The sequence below is a fragment of the Hirundo rustica genome, chromosome 2 (genome assembly GCF_015227805.2).
Source record: "Hirundo rustica isolate bHirRus1 chromosome 2, bHirRus1.pri.v3, whole genome shotgun sequence".
Classification (NCBI taxonomy): domain Eukaryota; kingdom Metazoa; phylum Chordata; class Aves; order Passeriformes; family Hirundinidae; genus Hirundo; species Hirundo rustica.
This window is the reverse complement of record NC_053451.1, coordinates 25,744,792-25,772,727: the sequence shown is the minus strand read 5'-3', so window position 1 is coordinate 25,772,727 and position 27,936 is coordinate 25,744,792. Positions and strand designations below refer to the sequence as shown.

General features: G+C 43.7%; 1 protein-coding gene across 6 annotated transcripts; it reads left to right on the top strand.

Moving 5' to 3' along the window:
• The first annotated feature begins 52 nt into the window (after window positions 1-52).
• On the top strand, window positions 53-27,936 carry B4GALT4 (beta-1,4-galactosyltransferase 4). Of its 6 annotated transcripts, XM_040056524.1 has the most exons (9): window positions 53-160; window positions 752-915; window positions 1,863-1,931; window positions 13,743-14,223; window positions 15,782-16,014; window positions 19,438-19,625; window positions 24,222-24,344; window positions 26,767-26,871; window positions 27,303-27,936. In XM_040056524.1, exons 4-9 carry the CDS (start codon window positions 13,956-13,958, stop codon window positions 27,442-27,444), a joined length of 1,059 nt encoding a protein of 352 aa, XP_039912458.1. In that variant the 5' UTR covers window positions 53-160; window positions 752-915; window positions 1,863-1,931; window positions 13,743-13,955; the 3' UTR covers window positions 27,445-27,936. The 6 variants fall into 6 exon arrangements, with proteins under 6 accessions (XP_039912458.1, XP_039912456.1, XP_039912455.1 ...); XM_040056522.1 differs by lacking the exon at window positions 1,863-1,931; XM_040056523.1 differs by lacking the exons at window positions 53-160; window positions 1,863-1,931 and adding an exon at window positions 187-345.

Here is a 27,936-nt window from a genome sequence, read left to right as displayed (position 1 = left end):
GCCTGCGCGAACGAGCGGGCGGCGGGCAGGGGGCACGGCGGGAGCGGGGCCGCGTCGCTGTGGCGCCGGGAGCGCCTCCCTGTCCCTGCGGCACCGGGAACCGCGCCGGGAGCGTGGCCGTGCCCCTGCGGCCCTGGGAGCAGTGGGAGGCGCGGGCCCCGTAAGTACGAGCTCCGTCTGCAGAGCGGGGCAGCGCGGTGAGGAGCTGCCCGTCCTGAGGACGAGCGGTGGAGCTGCGGGGGCGGGTGTGGAAAGGAGCGCCGGGCCCGCCGGCGTCGGGGTTTGGGATCCTTAGCGAAAGGGCGGAGCGGGTTTAGTTGTAGCTCCTCGGACTCGGAGCATCTGGTACGTGGCCGAGACTGGGTCGTCTTGTGCAGCTCAGGACTCGCAGGGAGTGAGTCCCTGTGCGTGCGGGGGAGCCCTCACGGACATCACAGGCAGGACTTGAGGCCGTGGTCGTGCCGGGACATAGTGTTCATCCTAGTATAGCTTTACTGAAATAATTGGCAATAGTTACATATTTACGTAAATTAAAAATAGCGTGCTCGATGGAAGTACTTATCGTACTCGGGCTCGGGGATTGTAAGTCAGGAGGAAGTCTGCAATGCCCCGGGTTTTGCATTTTAAGTACGGCTTTGGGTGGTTTTGTGTTAAAGTAAATACAGTGCCGGGTGTTATTTTCTCCATTTCACACGTGGAAACCGGAGCACAGGCAAGTGATGCTCTTCGCTAAACGTTTTCTCACCGACAGGACATAAGTTACTTCATTTGCTGCTCCAGATGTTGGTTTGGAAGAGCCAGAATAGTGCTCGGTGGGCTTGAAAGGAGACTTGCACAGGTTCACGGAGACTGTCGTTTGACAAAAATACTCCAGGTGATGATAGAAACAACCACCTGAAAGGAGGTTGTAGCCAGGTAAGGGTCGGTCTTTTCTCCCAGGAAACCAGTGGCAGGACAAGAGGACGCAGTCTTAAGCTGTGCCAGGGGAAGTTCAGGCTAGACGTTTTGAAAAAATCCTTCACAGAAAGAATGGGCATTGGAATGGGCCGCCGGGGTGGTGATGGAGTCGCTGTCCCTGGAGGTGTTTAAAATCAGACTGGATGTGGCACTCAGGGCCATGGTTGATAAGGTGGTGTTAGGTCATAGGTTGGACTTGATGATGTGAAAGGTCTTTTCCAACCTAGCTAATTCTGTGATTCTGTGAAATGTGTTTGCAGGTGTTGAGGGGAAGCAAAAGTGGGGCTACTAGCACAAGTATTCAAGAAGGATTTATTTCTGAATCATAATACAAATGCTGTTAAAGTAGAGCTCCGACAAGATTTGAAACCTTGCAGGCTTTAAGATTTTCACAACATTTTGGTAGTAATAGTCAAAAAGGAGAATATGTGTGTTCAGTTTCTTACTAATGCTTGCTTGTCTCAAAGAGTAAACAATGAATATCTCTTGTGGATTTAACTTTTTTTTTCTACCCCTTCATTTAACAGCTGTGGAAGTTCCCAAGGGACAGCTGAGGCAGTTTACAAGACAGTTTTCAACAGGGAGGTTTAGAGAAAAGGAAGGTGAAAGTTTGATGTCTTTGAGATAACTACTATTAAAAGAACCCGAAGAAATAAACTTTGGGATCGATTCACAGTCTTCAACTTAAATATTTACACTTTTTATCAGTAAAGTTGGTAGCTATGTGAGATGCTCTTTCTCTAAATATTTTTTTTCTTTGCCAACTCAGTGATGATTGAGTAGGTCTGTTGTTAATTACAAACACTGATTAAATTTAGAGTCCTTAAAAGCACATCTTCGGGGGTTTGTATTATTCTCTCTCACTGTTCAACTTGGATAATGTTTCATGTACCTTTCTTTAACAGTGTGAAGTATCACCTTTCATCCAAGATAATGTTACTGTGCTGAGTTTTCTTGATAAGCACTTCCTTTAGGTATGATTGATCTTGTTTTTGATTCATGTGGGTATTTCCTTGTCATTTTTGTAAAAGCTGTGTTTTATTTTCACAAATATGTTTCAGTTACAAGTAAGACATTTGCTGCTTCAGCTTTGGAAAGCTCGGGTTTTTGTTTTTCTCTTTGGTTTGAGTTTGCACGTCTTTCTCTTTTAAATAATATGTAAGAGAAAAATAGAAATTGAGGAGTGCTTGATTGCTGGCTTTCTATTATATGGTCTTAAGCCTAAGTAACCTGTATGAGTTTGGTGAACTTGGCTTTTGTTAGCTTGAAGGAGGTGTGCCTGGAGATTCTGGTCGAATGATGCAAGAATTTGGTTAAAACCCTTTTTTTTTCAAAAAAAAAAATTATTATAATATATATATATTTTTTTTTTTTTTTTTTTTTTGCAAATACTTTGTTCAAAAGTCACCCAGCAGGTCTGCAGCTGGGATAGCTGTTTTTTGTTTTGTTCTGTTTTGTTTTGCTTCAGAGAGTGGAAGTTTTGCCCAGCATATAAATGGGACCTTAAAAATATTGTAAAATGATGGGAGAGAGCTTCCTTCAAATTTTTTTTTTCTTTGTGGTTTTCAACATATTAAGGGTGTTTCATAAGTATTTTGTCTTTTGTTTGAAGGACTTTGGCATGCCTAAAGGTAACATGCCTTACAGCTACAGTTGGGTCATCTTGGTGTCCTGAGAGCAACAGCTGGGTAAATATTTATTTGTCAGGCAGTGGACTGTGGGATAAAGTTATCATGCATTATAATTCAGATAAACCTTTTAAACAGATACAATGGTGATTGTAAGTGTGTGCTGTTACAAGTAATAGCAATGTATTTGGATCTGATGTTGGTGGGGCATCATCAGCACTAATCTTGTGCTTCCCCTCAGTCTTCAGTCCTGCAGTTGACTTCTGAGATCTTGCATCTAATTTTATTCATCAGTGAGATGGGAAGAGGTAAGACCTGCACAGTAATGAGAAGTGAAGGGTTGGAAAGGAGCCACTTCCCCTGCTCTGCTTCTGAGTTCAACTCAGAATCAGTGTCTTCCCTCTCGACCTTCTCTCCTCTTCCTGGAAAGCGAGAGAGCCTGTGTGCTGCTTGGGTGAGGAGGGTTGCAGAGACAGAGCTCTTTAGTCCTGAGAGGGCAGGAGAGGAGGAACCCAATCACATCTCCTTTAGTTCTCCAGACTCCCAAGCAGGATCTGGACAGGTAGAGGAAGGAAATTAGTAACTGAGTGTAAGAGTGATAAGCTGTCTGCCTGAAGTTTTACTGAGCTGCTTGTCCAAAAGGTTTAATAATACCCTGACTCTCAGGAGTATATTTTTCAAATTACTTCTGCAAGCATTTGATTAAAATTTTTTGTTGCAATGTTGTTGAGCTCCAAAATGTTGTTCTAGGCCGTATCATATCCAGAGTTTGAGTTAGAGCTCTTAAATTGCATGTTTGAGACTTTTCTACTGCATAAAAATCCATCTGCAGATTGGTTGAAAACTACATAGGTGTGAATTGTGTTTTAACATGGAAAAAGTCCTGTACATATAATAGCTTAACAAAGTCCTGCCATCTGCACAGCTTTTTGGTGGATGTCTTTGCATTAGAATTTGTAATCCTTACTGGGATAAGACTGAAATAATAATAAAAAAGTAAATCTATTCATGCCTAAGGAAGCTTTAGCTGGAATGTTTTTGGTGCAGTTCTCATACTGAAGCACCTTCATAAGAAACAAATAATGGGAATCCATTCTCAGTTATGCTTTCATAATTCGTGTTCAACTCTATTAATTTTCTTTTTTTTTTTTACAACTTTGTTCATAGATAATTGTAAACTGAAAATTATAAATGTATTAAGTAGCCACAGGTCTGTGCTACTTCTGTATTGCTTTAGCTATCTGTGGTTGACGCTTTCATTTAAAAAAAATGCGTTGTGAAGCCGAAATAAGAATATGCACTACTGTAATATAGTGGTTTTCTGAGATGTTATTTTGTTGTTCAGGAGAGAGTTGAGTGAGGAATTTGACCAGGAATGTGTTGAAGTATTTCTTTAAAGTGTCAAGGCCTCTGACATCTGTCATCTATACTGACTGATGCCATTTCAGCAAGGCAGCAGCTGCCAGAAAAAGATAGGGTATTGCTGAGCTGAGTTGTGACCTGAGCATTCCATTACACATGAGGTTCCTGTGTTCACAGAAATCTGTTTCATCCTGTGTTTTTTCAGGATCTTCCACTCATCTTGGGATGGTGTTTTTAAAAAGCGCCGTATTCCTTAAAAAATATTTCCGTGGTAAGCATTAGGGAGCGATGGTTGGGCTGTGCCAGAGCCGTTTGCTGCATCCCGCACTCGGGCGCTCTGGCCGGGCTCGGGCTGACACTGCCGTGTCTTACAGTGAGGTCAGCGGCTCAGCTGCGGTTGTGGAACAAGAGGGGCCATTCATAAATGTGTTTCTTGGCCTAGAGAGGCTAGATTGCATTTCCTAGCCTAGCATCAGAGTTCACTGCGCCTCAGGAAAGCGAGAACTGTACTGCAGGATTGGAGCAGCACCCGCTCGTTTGCTGTGGCTGGGGAGAACTCTCACCTGAATGTACAGTCAGTCTCATGCTGTAGCAGGAGGAGATGCCTTGAAAGAAGCTGCAGCCTGTGGCATCCTGCCTGGATCAGCAGTAGTGTGCCCAGCAGGATTAAGGTTGTGCTTGTCCCCCTGTATTTGGCACTGTTGAGGCCACATCTTGAATCCTGTGTCCATTTCTGGGCCCCTCACAGCAAGAAGGACATTGAAACAAGTCCAAACAAGGGCAGCAGAGCTGGTGAAGGGTCTGGAGCAAAAATCTTGTGAGGAGCAGCTGAGGGAGCTGAGGTTGTTTAGCCTGGAGAGAAGGAGACTCAGGAGAGACCTTACCTCTCTTTACAACTACTTGAAAGAGTCAGTCTCTTCTCCCAAGTAACAAGAAACAGGACAGGAGGAAATAGCCTCAAGTTGCATGAAGGGAGTTTTAGATTGGACATTGGGAAGCATTTCTTTATGGAAAGGATTGTCAAGCCCCAGAGCAGGCTGCCCTTTGAAGTGGTTGAGTCACTGTTCCTGGAAGCATTCCCAAGACCTGTAGATGTGGTTCTTAGGGGCATGGTTTAGTGGTGGGCTTGGCAATGCTGGGTTAACAGTTGGACTCGATGAAAGAACCTCTATGAAAGATCCTAGAGGTTTTTCCCAACCTAGATGATTCTGTAGTTCTGTGACCTGAATTCCTTCTCCCCCTGCACTGTTGTGGATAAGGTGGAGATGAATGAGTGAAGTTGAGCCTGGGAATAAGGAAGTGGAGGGAAAGTGTACTTTTTGTCTCTCACCATTCTGCTCAATTTTTAACTGACGACAAATTAATTTTTCCCAAGTTGAGTCTGCCTTGTGAGTTGGTAGGTGACCTCTGAGTCTTTACACTCCTCTTTTGTTCTGGAGTGGTGAACTGAGAGTATAGTAGCCAGAAAATCAGGAAGACATGTTCAAAGGAAAATGGAACATACCAGTGCTCAGGGCCTGCTGGATTTGTCTAATGCATTCCCTGTGGAGACAGTTGTTCAGCTTATTGATCATAAACCAGAGCAAGCTGGAACATGGGAATAGCACTCCTTGTTCAGGGTAACGTTGAGTGGAAGAACAATGGTGTCCCTGTTAGGGATGTGCAAGATAATGAGACGCTCCTATTTTTTTCTCTGTCCTACATGTCCGAGTTAAAGATCTGTGTAAAGTCCTTTTTTCAGTGCTTTTCTGCTGTGATGTTCACTTCTTATGAAATTAATTTACTGTATTTATCTGCCAAGCCTTTCCTCATTTACATAATTTCAATTGCTTCTTCTGTGATGCCCACACTCCTGGAGACAGTAAGTTATATAAGCTAAAATATCCAGGCTGTTGCCCTGGTTTCTGCAGGGATAGGGTTAATTTTCTTCCTAATAGCCGATCCAGTGGTGTGGTTTTTATTTAGTATGAGAATAAGGTTGATGACACACCTGTGTTTTGGTTGTTACTGAGTAGTGTTTGCCCCAAGTCATGGACTTCTCTGTTTCCCATGTTCTGCCCGTGAAAGTGCTGGAGTGGCACAAGGGTTTGTGAGGGGCCACAGCCAGAACAGCTGACCCAAAATGGCCAAAGGAATTTTCCATACCACAGGGCATCATTCATGCTCAGTGTATCAGCTGAGGGCTAGGCTGGCCAGAGGCAGCTGCTCAGCGTCTGGCTGGGCATTGGTGAGCAACTGCATCGTGTCCATTGTATATTCTAGCTACCATCATTGTCACAGTTATTCTAACTATTATTTTCTTCCTTATCTGCCCCATTAAACTGTTTTGATCTCAGCCTGTGAGTTTTCTCACTTTTACTTTTCTGATTCTCTCCCCCATCCCACTGTTGGTGGCAGGTTGAGGGAGCGGCTGTGTGGTGTTGAGTTGCCGGCTGGGGTTAAACCATGGCAGTCATTTCCTGGTGTGTTCCATATTCTTTTATATATATATAGTTTGTAATTCAGGGAGTTGAAGCTGCCTTTGTTATTTTATATTGAGTATCGAGCAGATACCAAGTAATAAAGAGTGTGGAGCCAGCACATATGTGTATCTCTTTGTATTCTTGACATAGCTGGAATATTTTAGGTGGCAGTGGCTGTTACTGTAATCCGGCCCCACAAGTGCACCTTGGTCTGTTTCTTTTTAACTCATGTGTTTCCTCTTTAAAATTGCCTGCTTCCAGGCAGTTTGTAGAATGTTGCCAGTTGCTGCCTGGAAATATCTGTTATCATTCTCCCAAAATAACCATTCCAAGTCAACTGAAAGCTGAACTACTGTTTTTCTGCTGATTGTCATATCAGGTTTTCTGACATTTTTCAGTGGGAAGCATAAGACAACGGATTACAGAAGGTTGCTAGAAATTCTGCTTGCTTCCTAATCCAGCTAGCTCCATAGTTTCATGAGAGCTTGTGCTGGTGCAGAGAAATTATAGTTTGGGGACTGCACCAGAGAGAAAGAAGAGACAGTTGACACCCAGACTGGTCTGGCTTTGCTGAGACATGCGGTAGTGCTAAAGGTTCTTTCTGCACTACTGAGTGTCTGAAACGAGGAAGCTTTTCCCAGAAATTCTTGTATAGTCCTGAAAATAGATAAGACCTTTGTGGCACAGAGGAGGTGCCACTGACTGGGGAAGCCTTGAAATACCTACCTACCACAGAGAGTTCAAACGGGTTTGAGTTACAAGAGGTTTAACTCTTGTCACGAGGCTGTACCTTTACTTTCTCTCCCATCCTTGACTGCAATCCAAAGCCTCGTGTCTACTCATGTCGTTGCAATGCTGCATCTCTGGTAGTCTGAGGGAGCCTCAGATAGGTGAGATGACAAAGTGACAGCTCTGGTTCCATCCAGCTGATGCTGTGGGGTTGCTGGAGGAGTTTTACAGGTCAGAGTGGTAGAAGAAGCACCAGTGAGGGACAACCTAGTAATAGGAAGTTGCTTTTCATGAAAAGGGTCAGTGAGCCAGACTGTTTGCATAAAGAAGGTTCTTTGGTCCTTTGCATAAAGAAGGTGCTTTGGTGGTGGGGCTCTCATCAATGCGAATGTCTAGGTGATAAGAGAGAGGAGTGTAGTGAGAGCACTGGGACTTCTCCACAGATATGGACAAGAGTGTGGGCAGCTTGATGTGTGTAAGAAGAATGACATCTCTAATGTTTAAAATCTCCAAATGGAGAAGATGCCAAAAGGTCACTGATAGATTGTGGTTTGCTTTTGGGAGCAAAGGCTTGAGCCTTTGTTTCTGGTGGAAGGGTTTGTTGTGGGAATTATTTCTGAGCAGTATTGCTTCTGTCCCAGTATGCCTGAGTGCCTGCCTGCTGGTTCTGCTGTGCTAGGAGGAAAGGAGGGAGGCTGGCTGCCATCCCGGGCTGGTTCAAGACCTGAGGGAGGGGCGTGTGGGACAGCACCACGAAGCCTCTTTGGCCTGAGGAAAAGTGGGATGTGTTGGTTCATTTTTTTTTTTTCCCTCTCTTTCTCGTTATTAATTTTTTCCCTATCCTGTGATATTGAGCTGATTCATTCCTGCAGCCTGTGCGAGGTAACAGAGGTCTCTTTATGGTGTGGGGTTTCCTGGATGAAAAGTGTCTACTGCTTGTGAAGTGCTCTCCATAGTTCTCAGAGGGAGTGTTCGACAGGAAGGAGGGATGTGGCAGCAGCAGTGAGTGGTTTCATGTGCTTTCTTCATTTGGTTTGAAATTCTGAGAACTGGAAAGGGAGTTTGTTTGAGGATTGGATTTATTTCTTTTGTTGTTTCTTTTTCTTTTGAAACAGCACCATTTCTCAGTGAGGTTGGTGGGTTTTAAATAGGAAGGGGTAATAGGATTACGAAAGTGTTGCGTAAAAGAAGTGTTAAAAGCTATCGGTTAACGCCCTACTGAGGGACGAATCTGTTGAAAAGAGGGAAGTGCCTGTGAAAGGAGCAGGTATAGGCTCTTGTAGAACTTGAAGACTTGAATTGTCTGCATAGAAAAGCTGATGCTGTACAGTGATCTTCCTACCTTGCCAGTTGTCAGAAATTTTAATTCCTTCTTGGTGGATTTCATGATGAAGATCTGCTGCACTTCCTGATGTACCCGGAGCTAAACCATTGTTGCTTTTGATTTTGTCCTAGATAAAATAATAAATGTCTGTTTAGTATAGAGCTGATTAAATGCAGTCCCAGGGAACTCTTCCATGCTTCATTTCCTGCTTGAATTTATTACAGTTTTTATAATCATGTTGAAGTGAATGCTTGTTGCTGCTGAACCTGTTCTGCTGCCTTTGGAATTTGTGTGTGAGCTTGAGGATCTTGCAGGGGCTTCTAGAAAATCCTGCATGGGAAATCTGTCCTTACTCAACCATGTGAAACAGGTAGTCAGAAAGTTGGTATGTGTAGATTAAAATTTAATTTTCCTTTCATCAGATGGAAATATCTTTCTGGAGCTGTCCTGCAGATGTTCCCTACAGGGTGAATTTTTTTAAATGTGAACATATGAAAAGTAAAATTCAGGCACCGTGTTCTCCCTGATTATTTATACTGTTAAGCGTAACTTTTTTTGATAAGTAATCACATGAATCTAGGCTTTAGCATAATTATCATAATGACAGTTTTTATCTAAAAATGTATCAGGGAAAAATCACTGTTTGGAACATTATGAGTTTTGATCAACTCCAGTTACTTACCAGATTTTGTTCATAAGGCTACTTTCCTTCACCAATACCTAGACCAGGGCTACCAGTTCTCAGTCTTCTGGCTGATACTGACTTGTTTAGGAATTCTGCTGCGGTGGGAAAGAGCAGCCTTTAGTCCGGTATTCCTGGGCATTTCTGAGCTCCGTAGCGCTACTGGCTTCGAGCAAGAGGCAGATGCACGGGTTGACCCTGCAGCCCTTAGGTGGGGAATCAGCTTGTACATGTGTTGCTTGCTCATTCTGTGCTTGCACAGTGTGTCAGACTCCAGTGCACATGTGTCTCTGCTGGGAAAACCCTGGATGAGTATGGACGGGGTTCTGATCTTCCTTGTTTACTTCAGAAGAGGTCTTGTCCATGCTGGAACCTTGTTTACTATTTTGGGCTACCTGGATGGAAAAGGTCAAGTTAGGGCTTCATGTTTGTGACATCAGGTTCAAGAATGAGACCTGAACGGCCCTGTTCCTGCAGGAGTCCTACAGCTCTGTGTCCTGGGTGGGTTCCTGCAGATAAATCTCTTACGAGCCAGGAACTTTACAACAAGGAAGCAGGGTTTGACATGTGATTCAAAACACAGAGCAGGCTGTAGACCTTGAGTTGTCAGACAAGCTGCAGGGCACAGGGACAGTTGTTGGGACAGATATGATATTGGGGAAGGCAGGACATGCACTATTTTTGTGCCTCAACATGATCAGGGGGCCATTTAGAATTGTGTTACAGCATCTGTCTAGATACGAGTATATCTACATGTAGATGGAGACCTTCCACCTTTTCCATCGATTTTAGAATTCTGACTGATGCCATGTTTGCATAACTGTGGCTTTGTTCTGCATAATTTTTTTTTTTTTTTTTTTTTTTTTTTTTTTTTTTTTTTTTTTTTTTTTTTTTTTTTTTATTATGCACTTTGAAATGGGTACTGTGGTGGTTTTGACCTTGTGGTCTGAAGGGCGTACCCTTCTAGCCAGCTGTAACTTTCTAAACTGGGTTTGGTTATGCTTCACTGAGAATTTTTTTCACAAGAGAGTTGCACTTTGTTTCACATGTGAAACTATGAAAGTTTCTTTGGTCTATTTTATGAAGGTCACATACAACTAGAGTCAGGTTTCGGAGCGATGAGAAGAGTTTAGTTGCACCACGAGTATTTTCCCACCCATGTTTGAGGGTTGGTCACCCTGAGTTACGAAACACGGGAGAAAAAAGAACCGTCTTTCCAGCTTCTGAGATACTATTGTTTATAGCAAGATTTGTTTAGTATTGAATTATTGTTTGCACATGGTATAATGTATGACTAGGTGGCCTTTTTTGCCACTACCCCCAACCAATATATCAGCCATAATCCAGGGATATCAAAGATGAAAAGATGTGCTTCATTAACTGCACAGGGAACAAAAGGAAGATAGGAAATTGATCAGTGGGACAGGGGCCTTGGTTGGTCAGGATGTGGAAAGGATTCAGCTACTGAATGTCTCTTCTGCCTCAATTGTTACTGTCAAGACTGTTAAGGCTGGAGTAGATTTTGCATGACTATTCTAGTCAGTACTTGATTAAGACTATTCCCTTAATAATAATTTATGTCATGTATTATAACTCTGGTGTTTATACTACTTCTTCAAGTATGGCTCTTTAGCAGCAGGCCCTGAGTCTAGCTTTTTTTTTTCCTTTAACAAGGTCCAAGCTCTGGTCTTCTTGACTTTAGGTTAGCTGCCTGACTTAGCAACCAAGGTACTTTAGGCTTGCTGGTGAAAGATGACTTTTTTAACTGAAGAGTCCTTAGTGTGAAATGGTAACACAACACCCTCCAGAGGGCCAAGGGCCAGGGTTTTGTTGTTGTTGTTGTTTTTCTGACAGGCAGGTTCTTATTGAGGCTTGACTTCTTGCTTGTCCTTTTATTCTCAGTTATTGTGCTCTTTAAGTTCCCAAGTTCTCAGTCTTTGGCAAGAGTCATAAGTGACAGCTCTCCACTGTCATCTTCATTCACAAGTGTACAGTCCTTCCACAGTTCTTCCTCCTCTGTGGGTAAAATCAGGTTTGCCTTTCTGTGCACATGCCGTTCTCATGTTTCAGGGGGAAAAAAGCCAGGCAAACAACCTTTTAACCTCTGAAGTAATAACGTAAGGTAAATTGTTGGGTAAATTGATTCATCTGTGTTTTTCCATTTAAAATACCAAAATACCTTTGTGTATCTGCATTTTGAAATACTTGCTGTATTCTCTGTAGATAACACCAAAAATTCAAACTGCAGGTTTCTGAAAGATGAATTATTGCCCTTGTGCATGAGTGTTGTGATGAGCTGAAGGTGACTAATCGTTGTGATCCTGTGTGCATATTTATGCTGCCCTGTTGAAGGGCTCAGGTGTGTTTTAAGCAGGAGCAGCATTCTGTTGCTGCCATGGAAGCCAGTGGAGATGTGAGTTTAGTTATTATGGGAAATTATTCACACTGACAGTAGTATACTGTGAATATTTGTCAGAGAAGAGTAGCGTGAACTTTTAGTAGCAACTGCCTATAGAATCTTGCAAAGCTGGCAGAGGAGATTGATATGTGTGAGGTTTGGAGTAGGAGTGGAGGAGAGTAGAAATAAGGTTCATGCAGTAAGTTCATAGCTTATGTCCATAATTTTAACATCCTAGAACCTTAGAAATTTTATATCTGCATGCTCTTCCTGAGATTTTAACAAAAACAACAGAATATCTCAGAAGCTGCTTCTTCTGGCTAATACCGCTGACTGTCTCCTGGTCAGTCTTTTATGTCCTTTCCCATGGATAGTTAATTTTTGACTTTGTTTATATGGACAAAAGACTTTCTTATGGGGGACAGCTCATTTGTACTAATCTGAGTACCAGTGATGAGCAACTGTTTTAACTCTTTTGGATTGTAGTCCATTTCTTGGAAAGTGGGAAGCTGTGAATATAATAGACACCTTTTGATAGTTTGCTGCATGTTAAGTTCAGTATCTTAACTTTTATGTTGTCCTTTTCGGCCCAGGTTAGTCTGGGATGCACTTGGATGGGTGATGGAGAAGGAAATTCCCTCCTTCTGGCTGCACTTCGTGCCGTGAGGCCTTTGGGTTGTTTTGGAGAAAATGACACCCTTTGGGGAACGTGCTTCACCTGATGAATGCTGCGTAGTAGCTGAGAGGCCATAAAAGGCAGCAATTTAGATTATTCTGTAGAAACTTGTAGGTAGAGTTTAGATAAGCTAATTCTAAGGTATTTGGTTTAATAATTACAGGCTAATATTACCCATAAAGTCCACACTGCTCTCAGTTGATTCATAGAGCTTATCACTGATTTCCTGTGGGCAATTACTGCAGGATGTAAACTGATGGGGGAGGGTGAACATTTTCTCTTTTATTGGAGTCCCTTTACTTCCTTAGGGCATTGCTGTGTGTTGCATGGGAATGGGGAGAGCAGGTTGGCTCTTCCATGAAGTGCCTGCCAGGAGGGACAGCAGCTGGTAATTCCCAGCTAATTCCCTAAAAGCTTCGGAGTTCATCTTGTTGGTCCTGGGTCAGGCTCCCTCACACATTCCCACAGATCAGCAGAATTCTCCAGAAGACACCAGGCCTAAACTACTGGAAATGTGGAGTTACTGTACTCCTGGTGGCTGTGATATCTCTCCAGGGTCTCATGTACTTTAGAGGCTGGTATAAAATAACCTCTTCCATGTTTTTGTGTTTCTTCTCTTTGATCCAGCTCCTTTCATGTGCATTGTCTTTAATCACTGCCTTTGCTTCACTTAGCCTCAGTCCTTGTTGTTCTCAGAGGTGGCAGTTTTCTTGTGTGTTTTCTAGATCAGAGCTCTCTTTTATGAAAAGTTCATTCTTTCTATGAGATGATAATAACATCTAAAAGAAGTAGAGTGGTAACTACAGATGGCAGTGAAAGGCTGTATGAAAATGGGGCCCTTGAAAGAGGGCAGGAAGTGGAATAAAGGATTGGCTCCTCACAGACCTAACACCTTTGAAAAACGGAACCTTCCTCTTAAAAAGCAGGAAGATTTTCCTCTTTCAGCTGCATCTGAGAGGGGGAATACTGGACAAAGACCCAAAAGCTGGTACTGACAAGCAGTAGATAAAGAGTAATGATTTCTGATACCAGTTAGATGTTGTGGGTTTCACACTGCATTGTGCAGAGCAATGTAGCATCAATAATATGGTCTTTCAGAAGAAAACAGTTTATTTCTGCAGAGATTCATGTGGTTTTCATTTTGGATGGGCTTTACTCATAGCCAGCAGAATCTCTTGCTTTGCAGCTGTTGTTAATTTTGGTAGGAACAGAAGTAGTAAAACCTGTGTATTGCCAGGAACTGTACACAGACATAACATGGGGTAGTGGTTGCACTTTTTCATCTGAAAAGAAAGATAGAGAGAGAATGATGAAACAGGAAAGTGATTTGCATAAAACAATGCAGCTGGTTTGTGGCAGAAGAACTAAGACCAATGCTCAGTATCCTTGTTTCTGACCAGATGCTCATACTTGCTGTTCCTTTTGTGTATTGTCACAACCTGCTTTCATGAAATCTATGAAGGTGTACCTGTGGAGGTGGTAGAAACTAATTCTCTCCTTCCTTCTTTCTTTTTTGTGGCCCAGGTTAAAGTCATATTTTGTCACAATTGAAGAGCAGACAATACTATGGCTCCATGAGTCTCAAAACGGCAGGAAGTGCAGCAGCACTCCCTACCTCCAGCTTTACTTCCTTGCTGTGACGTTCTTACTGGGAACTGTGGTTTCATCCCCACTGGATATGCAGTGACCTGCCTTGGCATCAGAGCAGAGGAAGCTGTCTGTGGACCAGGGAAAGCCATGGCGTTGGGCTTGAATGTTTTTAACCTCTTCTACAAGTTCAAAGTGTTGGTGCTTGTCACTTTATTTGTGATGGTGCTATGGACCACATTCAGTTACTTAGTGGACACCAGACAAGAAATTCCTAAAGCTAAGAGCATGGTGGAGTTTTTCAGGAAGGTGACTAGCCTGGAGCACAGTCAGAAGGAAGAGAAGATTGAATCCACTGAAGACGTTCCCACAGTGGAGTCATTTCAGAGTCCCTGCCCAGCTCTGTCTCCGTACCTGCGTAAGTGATGGTGTTTTCCTCTCCTTTCTGACAAGTTAATCTGCTCTAATGCTGCTGACTTGGCTTTCTTCCTAGCCATATTCCAGCTGGATACGTCTCCTGTGAAACCAGTACAAGCAGTTGCAGGAAGCACTCCTGGGTGAGGGAGTGTCTTGTGGCACCCAGTGCCTGTGCTGGGTCTGGCTGGGAGAGCAGCTGCTGCTGCGCTCTGCATTTGTTGATAGAACAGCTTTGGTAACACACCAGTAACCTGGCTGCTCTGAACAGTGTTTGCACCCTGATGAGGCTTTGTCTCTGTCCAGGCCCCCTAAAATCCGGTGGGGTGGGCAGGAGGCTGGGAGTGGACCCAGCTTGGATTGCTGACCCCAGCTGACTGCAGTGGTATTCCACACTCTGTGACTGTGCCATTCTTCATGCTCAGCAGTAAAAGCTCGGGGAAAGGAGGAAGGAGGGATGTTCATGGTGGCAGCATTTGTCTTCCCAACAACTGCTGCATGTGCTGAATCCCTGCTTCCTTAGACGTGGCTGGACACCTGCCTGCCAATGGGGATTAATGAAGGAATTACTCTTTTTCTCTTGCTCACTTGTGCATCTTTTGCTTTTTTTAAAAATTAAATTATTTTTGTCTTAACCACAAGTGTTTTCACCTTTCCTCAGTTTTTTGCCTTTTCATTCTTAAATATGCTTTGTTATCTCTGTATTGACAGTTGAAGGACTTCACAACTGTTGGAATTAGCACTAATTATGATGAAGGTTCAAATGGGTGACTGTTTTCTTGGTTTGGGCATTTTTATTATTCTACTTTTTCCTTGGCTTAGTACTGCTAGCAGCACCAGTCACCTGCTTTGCAGTATCATGTCATTATGTTCTTTCTCTTCCTTATTGTGAACCTGATTAGGGATTTGTTTGGGAAGCTGGGTTCTTCCTTCTTCCCTGACGTAGTCCAAGAAGCTTCCATCTCCCTGCACACCCTCACCCTGACCCCAGTACACTTTTGATTAAGCAATGCAATGGCTGTAGCCATCACAGTTGCCAGAATTGTATTTTCCCATGAGCTTGCCGAGTCTAGGGGAGCTGGGATGGTAGCTCAGTGCAAGAGAAGGGATGAAGATTTCATTTGGCTACAGAAAGCCTTGGTATGTTTTATCTTCCTAATTTATAGCCTTGAGCCTGTCGTGCTTTCTTTCTGCTTCAGGTACTGATGATTTCTTACAGCCACAGTCCTACGTCTCTTTCCACTTCCTTCTCTGCTTTGCCCTGGCAGCCATTTCTGGCCAATCCTTCTGCAGTAGCTTAGAACTTCTCTTGGGTTTTTAAAAAATATTTTTAGTTTATTGCCACTACTTCATAGTCAGTTTAAACAACTACATGCTTGACAACCTCTTCTTCCACTGCCTGCGTAAAATCCTTGTAGTACTACTTTTCTCTTGGAAGTGCAGGGAAGCCAGCTGGGGCTTGAACCAGGATTTCATACACTGGTTACATAGTACCTCATTAAGTGACTGGACCAGCCACAACCTGCAAGGACTCAGAAGAGGTTCTTGTGCTTCTCTTACAGGAGGTGCCAGCAAACTCTCCTTCAAACCCTCTGTTACACTGGAAGAAGTGCAAAAGGAGAACCCTCAGGTAGCCAAGGGCCGGTACCACCCTGCGGAGTGCTCGGCCCTGCAGCACGTGGCCATCCTTATCCCGCACCGCAACCGAGAGAAGCATCTCCTCTACCTCCTGCAGCACCTGCACCCCTTCCTGCAAAGGCAGCAGCTGGACTATGGCATCTACGTCATTCACCAGGTGAGGTGGCTGTGCAGAGCTCTTTGGGTGAGGGCTGTGCCCTGCAGCCTGAGGAGAGGCTTCTGCTGCCTCTGCTGTCTGACATCAGTCCTCCAAGCCTGCTTCCAAAACTTGTGCTGGCTGAGGTGTGCAGCAGTGCCTGCAGCCACTGCTGGTGGCACTCCTGGATCTCAGGGCTGGGGGTATTGGCAGTGTCTTTGACTGGTGTCCATTTCTCAGTCTAAGTAACTTGGTGTTTCTGGGTTAGCATGCAAGGTAAGCATCTTTTGCACTGCTAATGCAACTCACTTCTCTTGCAGTATCCACACATGTAACTAGGCTGTTCTGTCTTCACTTTTGGATAGAAAGCCCCAGGTTGTCTCCAGCCCTGCTCTCCCGTCATGCTCTGGTGCTTAGTCAGTCGTGTATATCGTGTGGTTTTACTTTTGCTTTCTCAAACTTAACACGACAGCTGCTGCTTGTGGCTGCTTTAGGTGCCCAGCAGATGTGGTGGGAAGTAGTTGTCATGGAAGAGCACGTGCTTCCTGAAAGATTTATTCATTTCTTTATTTGTCTTCTTTCTAGCAATGCTGTTTCAGTGGCTAAAACTTAAGCAGACCTGTGCCACACTGTGTTTCGTCAAGGTGCTTATGTTCTAATTGCATGTGCTAAAAGTGTTACATATTTACCTTTTGTAATATGTTGTCTTTTTCTTGATCTGCTGTTATGTTTGCTTTCTTTTACTCTTGTCTACTTGTATGTTCTGCCTTGGCTCCAAAAAGTCATTTGAGGCAGTAGAAGAAAAAGTGGTAAATTATTACAGTTTCACTTCCCTCCTGATTAAAGAGCCTAGAGTAAATTAATCAGTATGAGGCAGTGCTTTCTAGGTGAAAGCTTCCACTCTTACACTTCTGCTCAGCTGAGTGTCTCAGCAGAACAGCAATAAAAGTCATGGCATGATATTTTTATTTGGAATGAACTGTTCTTTGATTGTTTAGAGTCATCATGTGGCCTCTAGAGTGGAAAAGCGAGGGCTTTTTTTTCTGCATTAATATGTACTATAATCATACATTTACCGGCTCATTCTAGCGGGAAGCAGTGGTTAGGAATAAATTATTGGGTGAATGAGCATATCTTTATAATTTATTGAAATATGTGGAGAACTGCTGCCGTCATGTTAGCAAAAAGCAATACAGAGGGATGGAAGTTTTGTCTGATGAGCGCACCAGTGTCAAGTCTGAACTTGTTCTATCAGAGAATTGTGCTTGGAAGGTTGGAAGCTTTCACATAGCTTTTCCATGTAGATAGGCATGCCCAAAGACTGGAAAGTGGGTCTAACAAAACTCTTCTGGGGCAAATCCATTTTCACTCTCAATTTGTGATGTCATTAGTTGTTCTAAGTCTCTTTTGAGGAAAGAAAAAAGAGGATTTAACTGTTAAATTACACGGTCTGCTTTGGAGGTGGATTAAATGGGCCTTTTATATTTTTTTCCTGTGAGCCACTGAAGGGCTTACTCCAGATGTCTTCTTTATGGGCTGCTTTTAACATCTCTAAAGTCATGCTTCTCTAAATGTGTGCATACATGAATGCTGTGCTCAAAACAGTGTGAGTTTGTAATCTCTAAAGGATGAATGATTTCTTTCTCAACATAAGTTTGTCTTGTGGTCAGTGTTATCCTTCCATAGAAACAAAGGGAGACAATTCTGTCCTCGATAAAGGATGAGTAAATTTTGCTATTTGTTCAGTGTTTGGTCTGACATGGAGAACTGCCCTTCCTGGAAAGCAGTGTCAGCTGCTGTGGTGGCTTGCACTGATGAGGAAAACAGAACTTCAGCAGATGGAAGAGGCTGTCTTGAACTAAGCTGGGTTTGATACTCAATACAAGTGATGTTCTCCAAGTGTGCCTTACCAGACATCTGATTTGTTCTGTTCACTCAATTGCTTATGTTTTCATCCTCAGGAGGAGACTGTCTCATGGGTATTTTTATATACAGGACATTTTAAGAAAAACAAAACACACCCAAAAAAAGAAAAAAAAAAAATTTCAGAACTTTGACATCCTGATTTTGGGTGAACTGTATCTAAAATTTTTTACTGGAAATTTTCTCTCCAGAGCATAAATGCAATTGATTATCCATCTTGTAATTTCTCAGAATGGGCACTGTATTGTATTTTTCAGACTGCAGGTATAGAGTCTTAAATCCCATAAATCTTCTTAATTCCAGAGCAGATGGTTGTTTTAGTGAACATTGCCTTCTTTAGAGCCAAGCATTACTTTTTAGAGCACTAAAACATGCTTCATATACAACAGCGTTTCCCTACAGCTTGCCTTCTCTCAGCCTCTCAGGGGGCCAACTTCTTTCTCCTTTTCCATGGACCCTCTTTCTGTCCAGGCACCTTCTAGAAAATTTGCTAGAATTCCAAGCAGTTTCTCTTGAAAACATTTTCTTATTATTATTCTTTCAAGTACACAGGTTCCTTGCTTTGGAAAATTACTTTCCTGTCTATTTCTGGGAGGGCAGAGGTTGGCCTAGTGGGAACTTGAGGCAAATCCTCACTTTGTCCTCAAGAGCAGAAAGCCTTCTGCAGACTGGTACGGTGTGCAGCCAGGTAAAAAATGAAAATAGCAAGATAAGCACACATCTTGCTCCAAAGTGGATGTTGACACGATAAGCTTACAAAACTGCCAGGTGTGTGTGGATATACTTGTACCTCAGAGGTGGAAAATTCGATTTTTGAAAAGTGAATACTAACTAACTCATAGCAAAAGCAAATGATGAAGACTAGTAAAAAGGCGAAGCTTTGTGCTGGGAGAGCCTCTGAAACAGCAGAATCAGGTTATAGGTAGGAGGTAAAAATGAAGAAACCTGCTTTTCACTCCCACTCTCTGTCACCTGTGTGTGAGCTGAGGAAATACGGGGAACTCTTTCAGCAAGCTGAGAGGACCGGCATAAATCGTTCATGGCAAGGGCTCTGACATCTAGAGACTAATTAGCATGGGATTAACATGGGGGTTTGGTTTTGCTTTTTTAAAAAAGAACTTCCATGAACCTTACTGACATAGTGGTATGGAACACCAGTTTCCAGACTGTACTAATACCTCTTCTGTTGTGGAGCCTGATGGTAGCTCCAGGAGTGGTGGCAGAAGGGCAATCAAGCCATGGAGCACTCACACTCGTGGTGCCCAGCTAAGCCTGGCTAACCTGGGCCTGGCTGGGTGTTTGTGGTGAATAGAGGCTGCGGAATCACCTTGCACCGTTGGCCACTGTGATGCTGTGCCCAGTGTTCCAGGGCACTCTGGGCAGTTACTGCTGTGGAGGTGCTGGAAAAGCCACACGGGTGTGGTTGCAAACCATGGAATCGGAGCAAATGCCCGGGAGCAGCTCTGGTTCGAAAGCTGTGGCACCTTCTTCAGAGTTGTTTCTTTCCATTCTTTTCCACAGGCTGGCAACACCAAATTTAATCGAGCCAAACTGCTGAATGTAGGATACCTAGAGGCCCTAAAAGAAGCAAACTGGGACTGTTTCATTTTCCATGATGTGGATCTGGTGCCAGAAAATGACTTTAACATTTACATGTGTGACACACAACCAAAGCACCTTGTAGTTGGCAGGAACAATACTGGATACAGGTAGGAAACCAGGAATATGGAAAGAACACCAACAGGGAAATGCCATGTTACTGATAATGTCCTCTCCTGATGGAGCTGTGTGCTGGTATCTACCCTTCCTCCTGACCCCAGGTCTCCGGTGGTAACGCTTCACCTCTCTGGAGTACAGAACTGGACAGACTCCTCTGCAGTCAGCCCTGTGGTCACCTGCACAAATGATCATTGCCATTGTTCTGGTTTCTGGAGTTGAATTAAGGGGTGTTTCAAGCAATGTGCCAGAGCTTGTGCAGAGACCTTCTGGCAAAGCTGGATACACATTTGCAGTTTCCAGATCCTGTGATTTGAGGGTGTGATCTTACTATAACAGAACTTGCCACTTCTGCTGTTGAAGAATGTCTGATACTGAGGGCTCAAGTGTGGGATAGGGCTGTCCTTTAATTATTTCACTGAACAGTGTGTAACACAGGATCATTCTGATTTTTAAATGAGTCCCCTAAGTGCTTCTGTGATATAAATAATTTAAAGTAAAAAGTCAGGTTCAGTCCACCTCAGAGAGAAAAGGCTCCTGAGTTTGGTGAATTTAATGACTAAAAGTGTTTTCATTGAACTTGTTTCTTTCAAGATTCAGTTCATGTCACATCACTCTAAATATTGATTAGAAGTGGGCTTTTCAAATGCTGATCTCAAAGTACTTTCAAGTAAAGCTCTTCTTTGCTTCTGCATTTCCTTTGTTAAATATATGAGAAAGAGGTGGGATGTGCCAATAATGACACAGAATAATACTCACTTTCCAGTATTTTAGTGAAATCTGGAACAAGTACATATGTACTAGGCATGTGACAGGCTTTTGAAGCACTTGCAGAGCCTTGCAGAGTGTTCCACTGGAATGCTTGAATCTGATAATTCAACTTGAATTGATAATTAATACTTTTTCTGTGTCACTCCCTGTGTTTACACATCCATGAAGTAGGGTTAATAATGCTCTGCTTCCAAGGCATGTCTAAAGGAATTCAGATTCTGAGCGCAAGAATGATGCTTGAACTGAGCTGATACCACAGGTTGAAATCCCAGTTGGGTGACCTCAGTGTTTTGCTGCAGCTGAGGTGAGCATACTGAGACATGTTGCTCAGATGAGGTAGAGAAAACTGAACCCATGCATGTTCTGTATTAACACAAAATGACCTGAGCAGAAATGTGGGTTGGTTTATGTTTAGTGGGGTTTTTTTGTTTGGTTTTGGGCTGCTCTTGGGGGAGGAGGTCTTTTTTTGTTGTCTGTTTTTTTGGTTTGGGTGTTTTATTAGTTACCTGGGGTGGGGTGAATTATTTTTCTTCCAGGGGTCTATTGTGATGCAGTTTGCAGTAACCTCAGCAGCCATGTGCCTTTGGGGATCCAGTGCCTTATCTTTAGCTACATAAACTATAGCTCAGTTTTGGATTCTTTTAGACAGAAAACTTACGTATTAAAGCTTTGAAGATAATGTTGGGAAAGCTCTTTTATTTTAATTAAGGTTTTTCCTTGAGACCAGCACAACGTCTTTTCCTTCTGACCATTACTGTTGTATGTGTTCATCAGTCCAGTTTTAAAAACTCCAAAGGAGCTGATGTTCTCTTATCCTCAGGGAAGGGGTGCTTACAGGAGTTGTTACAGAGATGAATTTTTGCAGGTGATGTCAGTGGGAGCAAGTTATGCCTGGGCCCTGCCAGTTCTGTGCTGCCTGAGGAAGGTTGAGTGGGCAGATTACAAGATCACAGAATGGATGGGGTTGGAAGGGACCTCTGGGAATCATCCAGTCCAACCCCTCTGCCAGGGCAGGGTCATCTGGAGCAGGTGACACAGGAACTCATCCAGGTGGGCTTGGAATGTCTCCAGAGAGGGAGAGCCCACAGCCTCCCTAGGCAGCCTGTTCCAGTGCTCTGCCACCCTCCATGGAAAGAAGTTCTTCACCATGTTGAGGTGGAACATTTTGTGTTTTAGTTTATGGCATTGCTCTTTATCCTGTCAGTGGAAACCATTCAAGGGTCTGGCACCATCCTCTTGGCACCCACCTTGCAGATATTTATTTGCATTGATAAAATCCCCTCTCAGTTTTCTCTTCTCCAGACTAAGCAGGCCCAGCTCCCACAGCCTCTTCTCATAAGGGAGATGTTCCAGATTCCTCATCATCTTTGTGGCTTCTGCTGGACCCTCTCCAGCAGTTCCTTGTCTTTCTTGAACTGTGGAGACCAGAACTGAACACAGCACTCCAGATGTGGCCTCTCTAGGGCTGAGCAGGGGAGGAGAATCCAGCAGTGGGGTGTGTATATGGTGTGTGCATGGGGAGTCAATTCCCAGACTGTCAGGCTGCTGGAATGGGATGTGGTTCTGTTGGTGACTGTCCTGAAGCATGGCTGGGGTGGGCTCTGCCCTGCTGTTCCTGGTTATGGGACCTCCTCGCTGTCCATTCCATTTGTTTACTGCATTCCTCTGGAGTAGCCATAGCAGAAGTCTCAAGGTTGTAATGTGTAACTAAAACTTGCTGGAACTTCCTCTACCTTGTGGCTTGTCTCCTCCAGGGGAGGAGATAAAGGAGAGAGAAAAATCTGTTCACAAGTCAGGCCTGACCAACCTGGTAGCCTTCTCTGATTTGACTAGCTTGGGTGAGGGTGTAGGAGTGGATAATGCTTATCTCAGGAAGGCTTTCAACACTGCCTCCCATAATGGCCCCACTGGCCAAGTGATGAAGGACGGACTGGTACATGGATGGTGAGATGGGCTGAAACTGCCAGGACTGCTGGGCTAAAAGGGTTCTGATCACTAGAGCAAAGTCCAGCTGGAGGCCACTTGCTAGTGTTTGATACTGGGGCTGGTACTAGTTAGTCTTCATCAGTAACCTGGAAGATGTGGCAGATTGCACCCTCAGCAGGTTTTCAGAGGACAGAAATCTCACAGGGTTGGCTTATGTAGCAGGGCCTGTGGCATGCTGGAGAATGTGGCCAGCAGGAATCTGAACAGAGAAGTGGAACAAGGGGAAGTGCAGTGCCCTGCACCTGGAGAGAAGTAACTCTGTGCACCAGTAGTTGCGGAGGCCAACTGTCTGGAAAGCAGCTTTACTGGAAAGGATCTTGGGCCAGCAGTGTGCCTTTGTGACAAAGGCCAGTGGTATCCTGGTGGGGGGGAATTATCAGCAGGTTGAGGGAGGTGATTGTTCCCTTCTGCTCAGCACCATGGAGATGATACCTGGAGCACTGTGTCCAGTTCTGGGACATACTGGAGCAAGTCCAGAGGAGAGCCTGAGAAGATGGTTAAAGGATTGCAGCATCTGACATGTGAGGGAGGCTGAGAGTGCTGGGACTGTTTAGCAGGGAGAAGGCAGATGGGGATCTTGGAAATGTGTATACATACCTGATGGACAGGAGTAGAGACTGTGGAGCCAGACACTTCTCAGTGAAAGGTAAGAGATAATGGGCACAAACTGAAACACAGGAAATTCCACTTAAATGAAAAAGTGAGGATGTGTCTTTTTACTGTGAGGATACCCAAATACTGGAACAGGCTTCCCAGAGAGATTGTGGAGTCTCCATCCTTGGAGATGCTCAGAACCTGACTGAACGTGTTCCTCAGCAAGTTACTGTACCAGACCCTGCTCTGAGCAGAGGGCTTGGATTAGGTGATCTCCAGGGATCCCTTTGACATTCACAATTCCTCTGTGATGCTGTGAGCAAAAATCAGCCAGGAAAAGTAGTCCTGAGGGAGGTTGTGTTGAGGGTCTTGTGCTGGTTCATTTTCTTCTTTGGTGTTTTTAAAATTATATCCATGGTAAACCAGAAATAATAATAATAATAAGCATTGTCTGGCATGTCAAATGCCATAATGAGTGCTTTCTAGCCCTGGCAATTTGTTCATCTGTTTAGAGTCACATGTACAAATGCAATCTGCAGCCATGTGCCCATCACCTCTGAATGGGTAGTAGGAACTGTGTTGTAACGTTACCTTAAGGGCCAAGACAGAGGAGACAGAGGCATCATAAAAAGCAATTAGCAGAATGGCCTAAGAAGATTAATAAACATCTTATGTAAGCATCTTTTTAAAGTAGGTGCATTTTTCAGGACGAGGAAGGTAAAAGTTAGAAATTAATCTCCTTTAGAGCTGAGCTCCATTACTGAGTTACTAAGTAACTTGCTCTGTACCTTACCTTGGAATTGTTTCTGCAATATCCAGTAGCACATCCCCTGGCTGTGAGCTGATTTCTTTTCAAGTTTTTCAGATTCAGCTCTAAGACAGTCAGTGGCTCACTGTTGTTATTGCAGAGCTTCCACTACATTAGTGCATAGCTTTGTTGCTTTTCTGTACCTCAGAGTCCCTGAAATAAAGTACCTGTTTGGCTGACAAGAGGAATTGTGTACAGAGAGAGAAGCTTCTGAATAAGACTCTGTTCTCTCAGTTGGAGAGGTAGTTTTTTCTGGCCTAAAGCAAATCACCATCTTTTTGTGAAAAGAAGAAGAGAACGGGACCAGCTTTTAAGGATTTGTGTGCCCGTAACTCTGTGCAAGTTTAGATCTGGAGTATCAGGGTGATGTTTTCATTGTTGATAGAGTTTTTGACTTTTAATTTTTCATTCTCTCTTCCTGTACATCTAGGTTACGGTACCGGGGATATTTTGGAGGTGTAACTGCTCTTACAAGAGATCAGTTTTCCAAGGTGAATGGATTCTCTAACAACTACTGGGGTTGGGGTGGAGAAGATGATGACCTTCGAATCAGGTAAACAATGAGGAAATAGTTTTAAGAAAAAAAAATTAAAAATTGGCCCAACTTCACACTTAGCCTCCAAGAGCACAATATCCCAGGGGCCCTCATTCAAAACAGCATTGAACAGTATTGCAGTGGAGATGTGAAGTGTAAGATGCAGTTCTGTGAGCAGTTTCCTCTTTGCAAGGGTTAGGTGTGTCCAATGCCTAATCCTCTTCCTCACAGCACTCTTGGCTGGGTGTGGTTTAAATTGGTTGGTTTGGTTGGGTTTGGTTTTGTCTCAGACACACAGCATTTGTATTCTCGCTTGGAAATTGGTTATTATTGAAGTCTGGAGTGTGGTTTGCCAGAGACACACAAACCTATTGAGTTCCAGTGCTTTGCCAGAATGTGGGAGTGTTTTGGTGGAACTGGGTGTTTCGTATTCGTTGACTACTGGATTTGCTCCAAGTAGGGCTTAGTTTGTATTTGTGTGGTGTTGATTTATAGTGAAGATAGCAAATAACTTGAATTATAGAAAGGCTACATATATATGCATATGCCCTTTGCTCTTCTGAAAACTCATTTTGCAGATGTTGCTGTCAAAGTAGGAGAAACCTGTTGGCTGGAGAGGTTTAGGGGGACAAAGAAGTCAGTCAAATTTTTACGTTAATCTTTTGCCCTTTGCCTAGGAATAAACCTTTAATCCTACATTGCTATTAGTAAATGGAGAAAAAGCCACAAGCAAACAGCAGATAAGAACCCACAACTCCACAAGCTCTGCTGGCAGAGCCTATCAGTTTGTAACTTGGTTTATACTCTGTCATTTTTAAGTTGTTAACCTTTTCAGTTGCTTAAATATGCAAACAAACATTTTGGGGACATAAAATTTGTATCCCTGGTGATGTTATATAAATATACAGGGGATTAAGTGTGTTAAAAGTTAGGAACTTCCAAATGAAAGCGTTTCTCAGTGTCAGCAGATTGGTCAGCTCTATCTCAAGAAATCCGAAAGGTCTGCTGGAGGCATGGATTTCTCTCCCTTAACCACAACTATTTTTTTTCTTCTTACTCCTGCCTAGACACACCAACTTCCCTGTAACCTCCTGGGAGCTGACTTTTATAGTTTAGGGGGTGGCTTGGTGCTATTTTATTCCCTGGCTTCCCATGGGTGATAGCTATTTCAGATGTTCCTGTGGGCAGCAGAGAAGCAGCAGGACAGCAGGATTTACTTGAGAGATGTTTGCAAGGGGTTGGAAACAGTGATGTTTTTGTGTGGCACTTTGTAACTTTGCAGCTCTTGATGTCTTGGTGGGGAAACTAAGTCATGACCCAGTGCATGCTCTGCTACTGGACTTGGCTTGTGCTTGTCCTTTGGGTCTTGGGCTGGGCCGGTGACCGAGTTTGCCGGGGGAGGTTACGGCAGGCTTGCTGTCTGGTGGGTGGCTGTGCAGAGACCCTTGGAGCCTTCCCTAGGGAAGTCAGCAGATGGCAGCATCCCTTCGGTGCCCTCAGAATTCAGGGCCGGGGACTCTCACGTTCTACTGTTCCGTCTCTGGAACAAACCTGTGTTCTCTTTTGGGCTCCCTCCTAAGGTGTGTATCACAGGGAGATTCTTCAGATCATTTGTTGTAGGTGTTTGATAATTTACTGCCACAGAGTCATGGAAATCTGTAAGGGGCTGAGTTTTTTCAAATCATGGTTTCCTATTTTTCTTTCAGCTCATGAGTGACCAGCAAAGGGTCCTTAAGATTCCTTAACTCCTTAATTAAGAGTCCTTAAGATTCCTTAATTCCCTTGTCATAATTTCTTTCTTTCTGCTGTCAGGGCAAAGTTGTTCTCCACAGATATGCGTTAGGTCAAAAGCTCCAACTAAGTGCCTGATGTCAGACATTCAAATATGTGCACAGGGCTCAGTGCTTCTGGCATTGTTCTCAGAGAAATTTTCTTCATGTGAAAAAATAAAAGTTTTGCAGCTGTCTGCCAGCTAATAAAGAAAACAAGCTTTTTTTTTAAAAAAAAAAAAAATTATAAGTGGAGAACTATTGAGTATAGGGGTTCTATTGCAGGAGTTGAGATGAACTTGTTGCAGAACAAGTGGAGACTTGCTACAGGGCAGTACAGAGTAGTCCAGTCAATACTGATATAAATGTACTCTGTTGTATAATGTGTGCTTAAAGCTCTACATCTCTACTGTAGTAGCTACCTGCTTCTGTTCAAAAGAACAGTGTGTCTGTCACTGCCCCCAGACCTGTTCTCTGGGAATGCAACTCTGAGCTTCATTTCTCTGGCAAAATGGGTTGTGGAAGAGATGCAGATGAGCTTTCACAGCTTTCTATATTTGCTTCCACAGCATCTACAGGAGATGAAGTCTCCAATTGTTGGGGTTTTTTTTTCATTAACAGGGGTTTATAGGTGTTGTCTTCCTCACAACACTTCCTATTGCTTCTTGCAGGGTTGAGATGCAGAAGATGAAAGTGGTGAGGCCACCTGCTGATGTGGCCCGATACACGATGATCTTCCACAACCGTGACCACGGTAACGAGGAGAATCGGGAGAGGTGGGTCAAGAACAGGTTTCTACCTTGCATTGTTTTGGTCTGTGCTGAACCAGGCACCTGAGGGACAAGTTCTCTGCACTTGGCCAAAAAGGCTTTTGGTGGTACCCAGAGGCTATGGGGGACACCCCTGTGACAACAGCTGCCAGCTGCTTTCTCTGCATGAGGTCTTTCTAGGACTGACTGGGTGGTGTTCCCTAGAAACTTCCAAAATTACGCTTACATAGGTATGATTTATACATGATTTCAGAGACTGAACCAAAGGATTTTTCTCCCCATAGGTGATTGTGCTGAAAACAGGAAAAACAGGACTTTGCATACCCAGTAGATAGAAAATGGCAGTAGCTTTGCTTCCAGATTTACACCATTGGGAAAGAGCTCAAAACTCCTCTCCTGTGTACATCAGTGAAGGTTTTTCTCCTCTTTGTCCTCAGGATGAAGCTTCTCCGTCAGGTCTCTAGAACATGGAAGATGGATGGGCTGAATTCCTGTTCCTATAAACTGCTCTCCATGGAACACAACCCACTGTACATCAACATCACGGTGGACTTCAGTGTGCAGCCCAAGGTCTCATAGGGGCCAGCAGCTCCCAGGTGGTAGGAAATGGCAACAGATCTCCTTTGTGGCTGCTGTTAGAGCAGATGACTTCCAGCACCTGCTTGCAGCTCAGTAGCACAGGAGAAAGCAAAGTGTTCCTTCACAGCATCTCATTGAGTGGTTGAGAGTTTCCTTTTGTGAGGACTGGAGTTATGGACTGACCCAAGTGACAGGTCCTCGTGTTCTTCTATGCACTTTTTGCTGGGACCTTGGAAAAAGTGTCCTTGTTTGGGCTGGTCCAGTGGAAGGACTTGAACCAAGTCCCTGAAAAAAAAAAATTGGTTTTGCAACTATTTCTGAAGTTAGTTGTGGTCTTGTTAAAAGCACAATAATTCTTCAAGAACTACAAATTTGATAAGAAAAGTTCATTTTTTCTAGTCTAAGGAAAAACTGCTTATTTGTGAGGGAAGGGCAGTAATGGTAACGGGCGAGGAGATGTTACAGATTTCTCAATAAATGCAGTCGACTGAA

What these genes read in the sequence shown, in the direction of transcription:
- B4GALT4 (XM_040056521.2), top strand. Translation starts at nt 13,956, where the DNA reads ATGGCGTTGGGCTTGAATGTTTTTAACCTCTTCTACAAGTTCAAAGTG. An exon ending in AGCTCTGTCTCCGTACCTGC is followed by an intron (nt 14,224 to 15,781) that starts GTAAGTGATGGT and finishes CTTCTCTTACAG; the next exon opens with GAGGTGCCAGCAAACTCTCC. An exon ending in GATGATGACCTTCGAATCAG is followed by an intron (nt 24,345 to 26,766) that starts GTAAACAATGAG and finishes TGCTTCTTGCAG; the next exon opens with GGTTGAGATGCAGAAGATGA.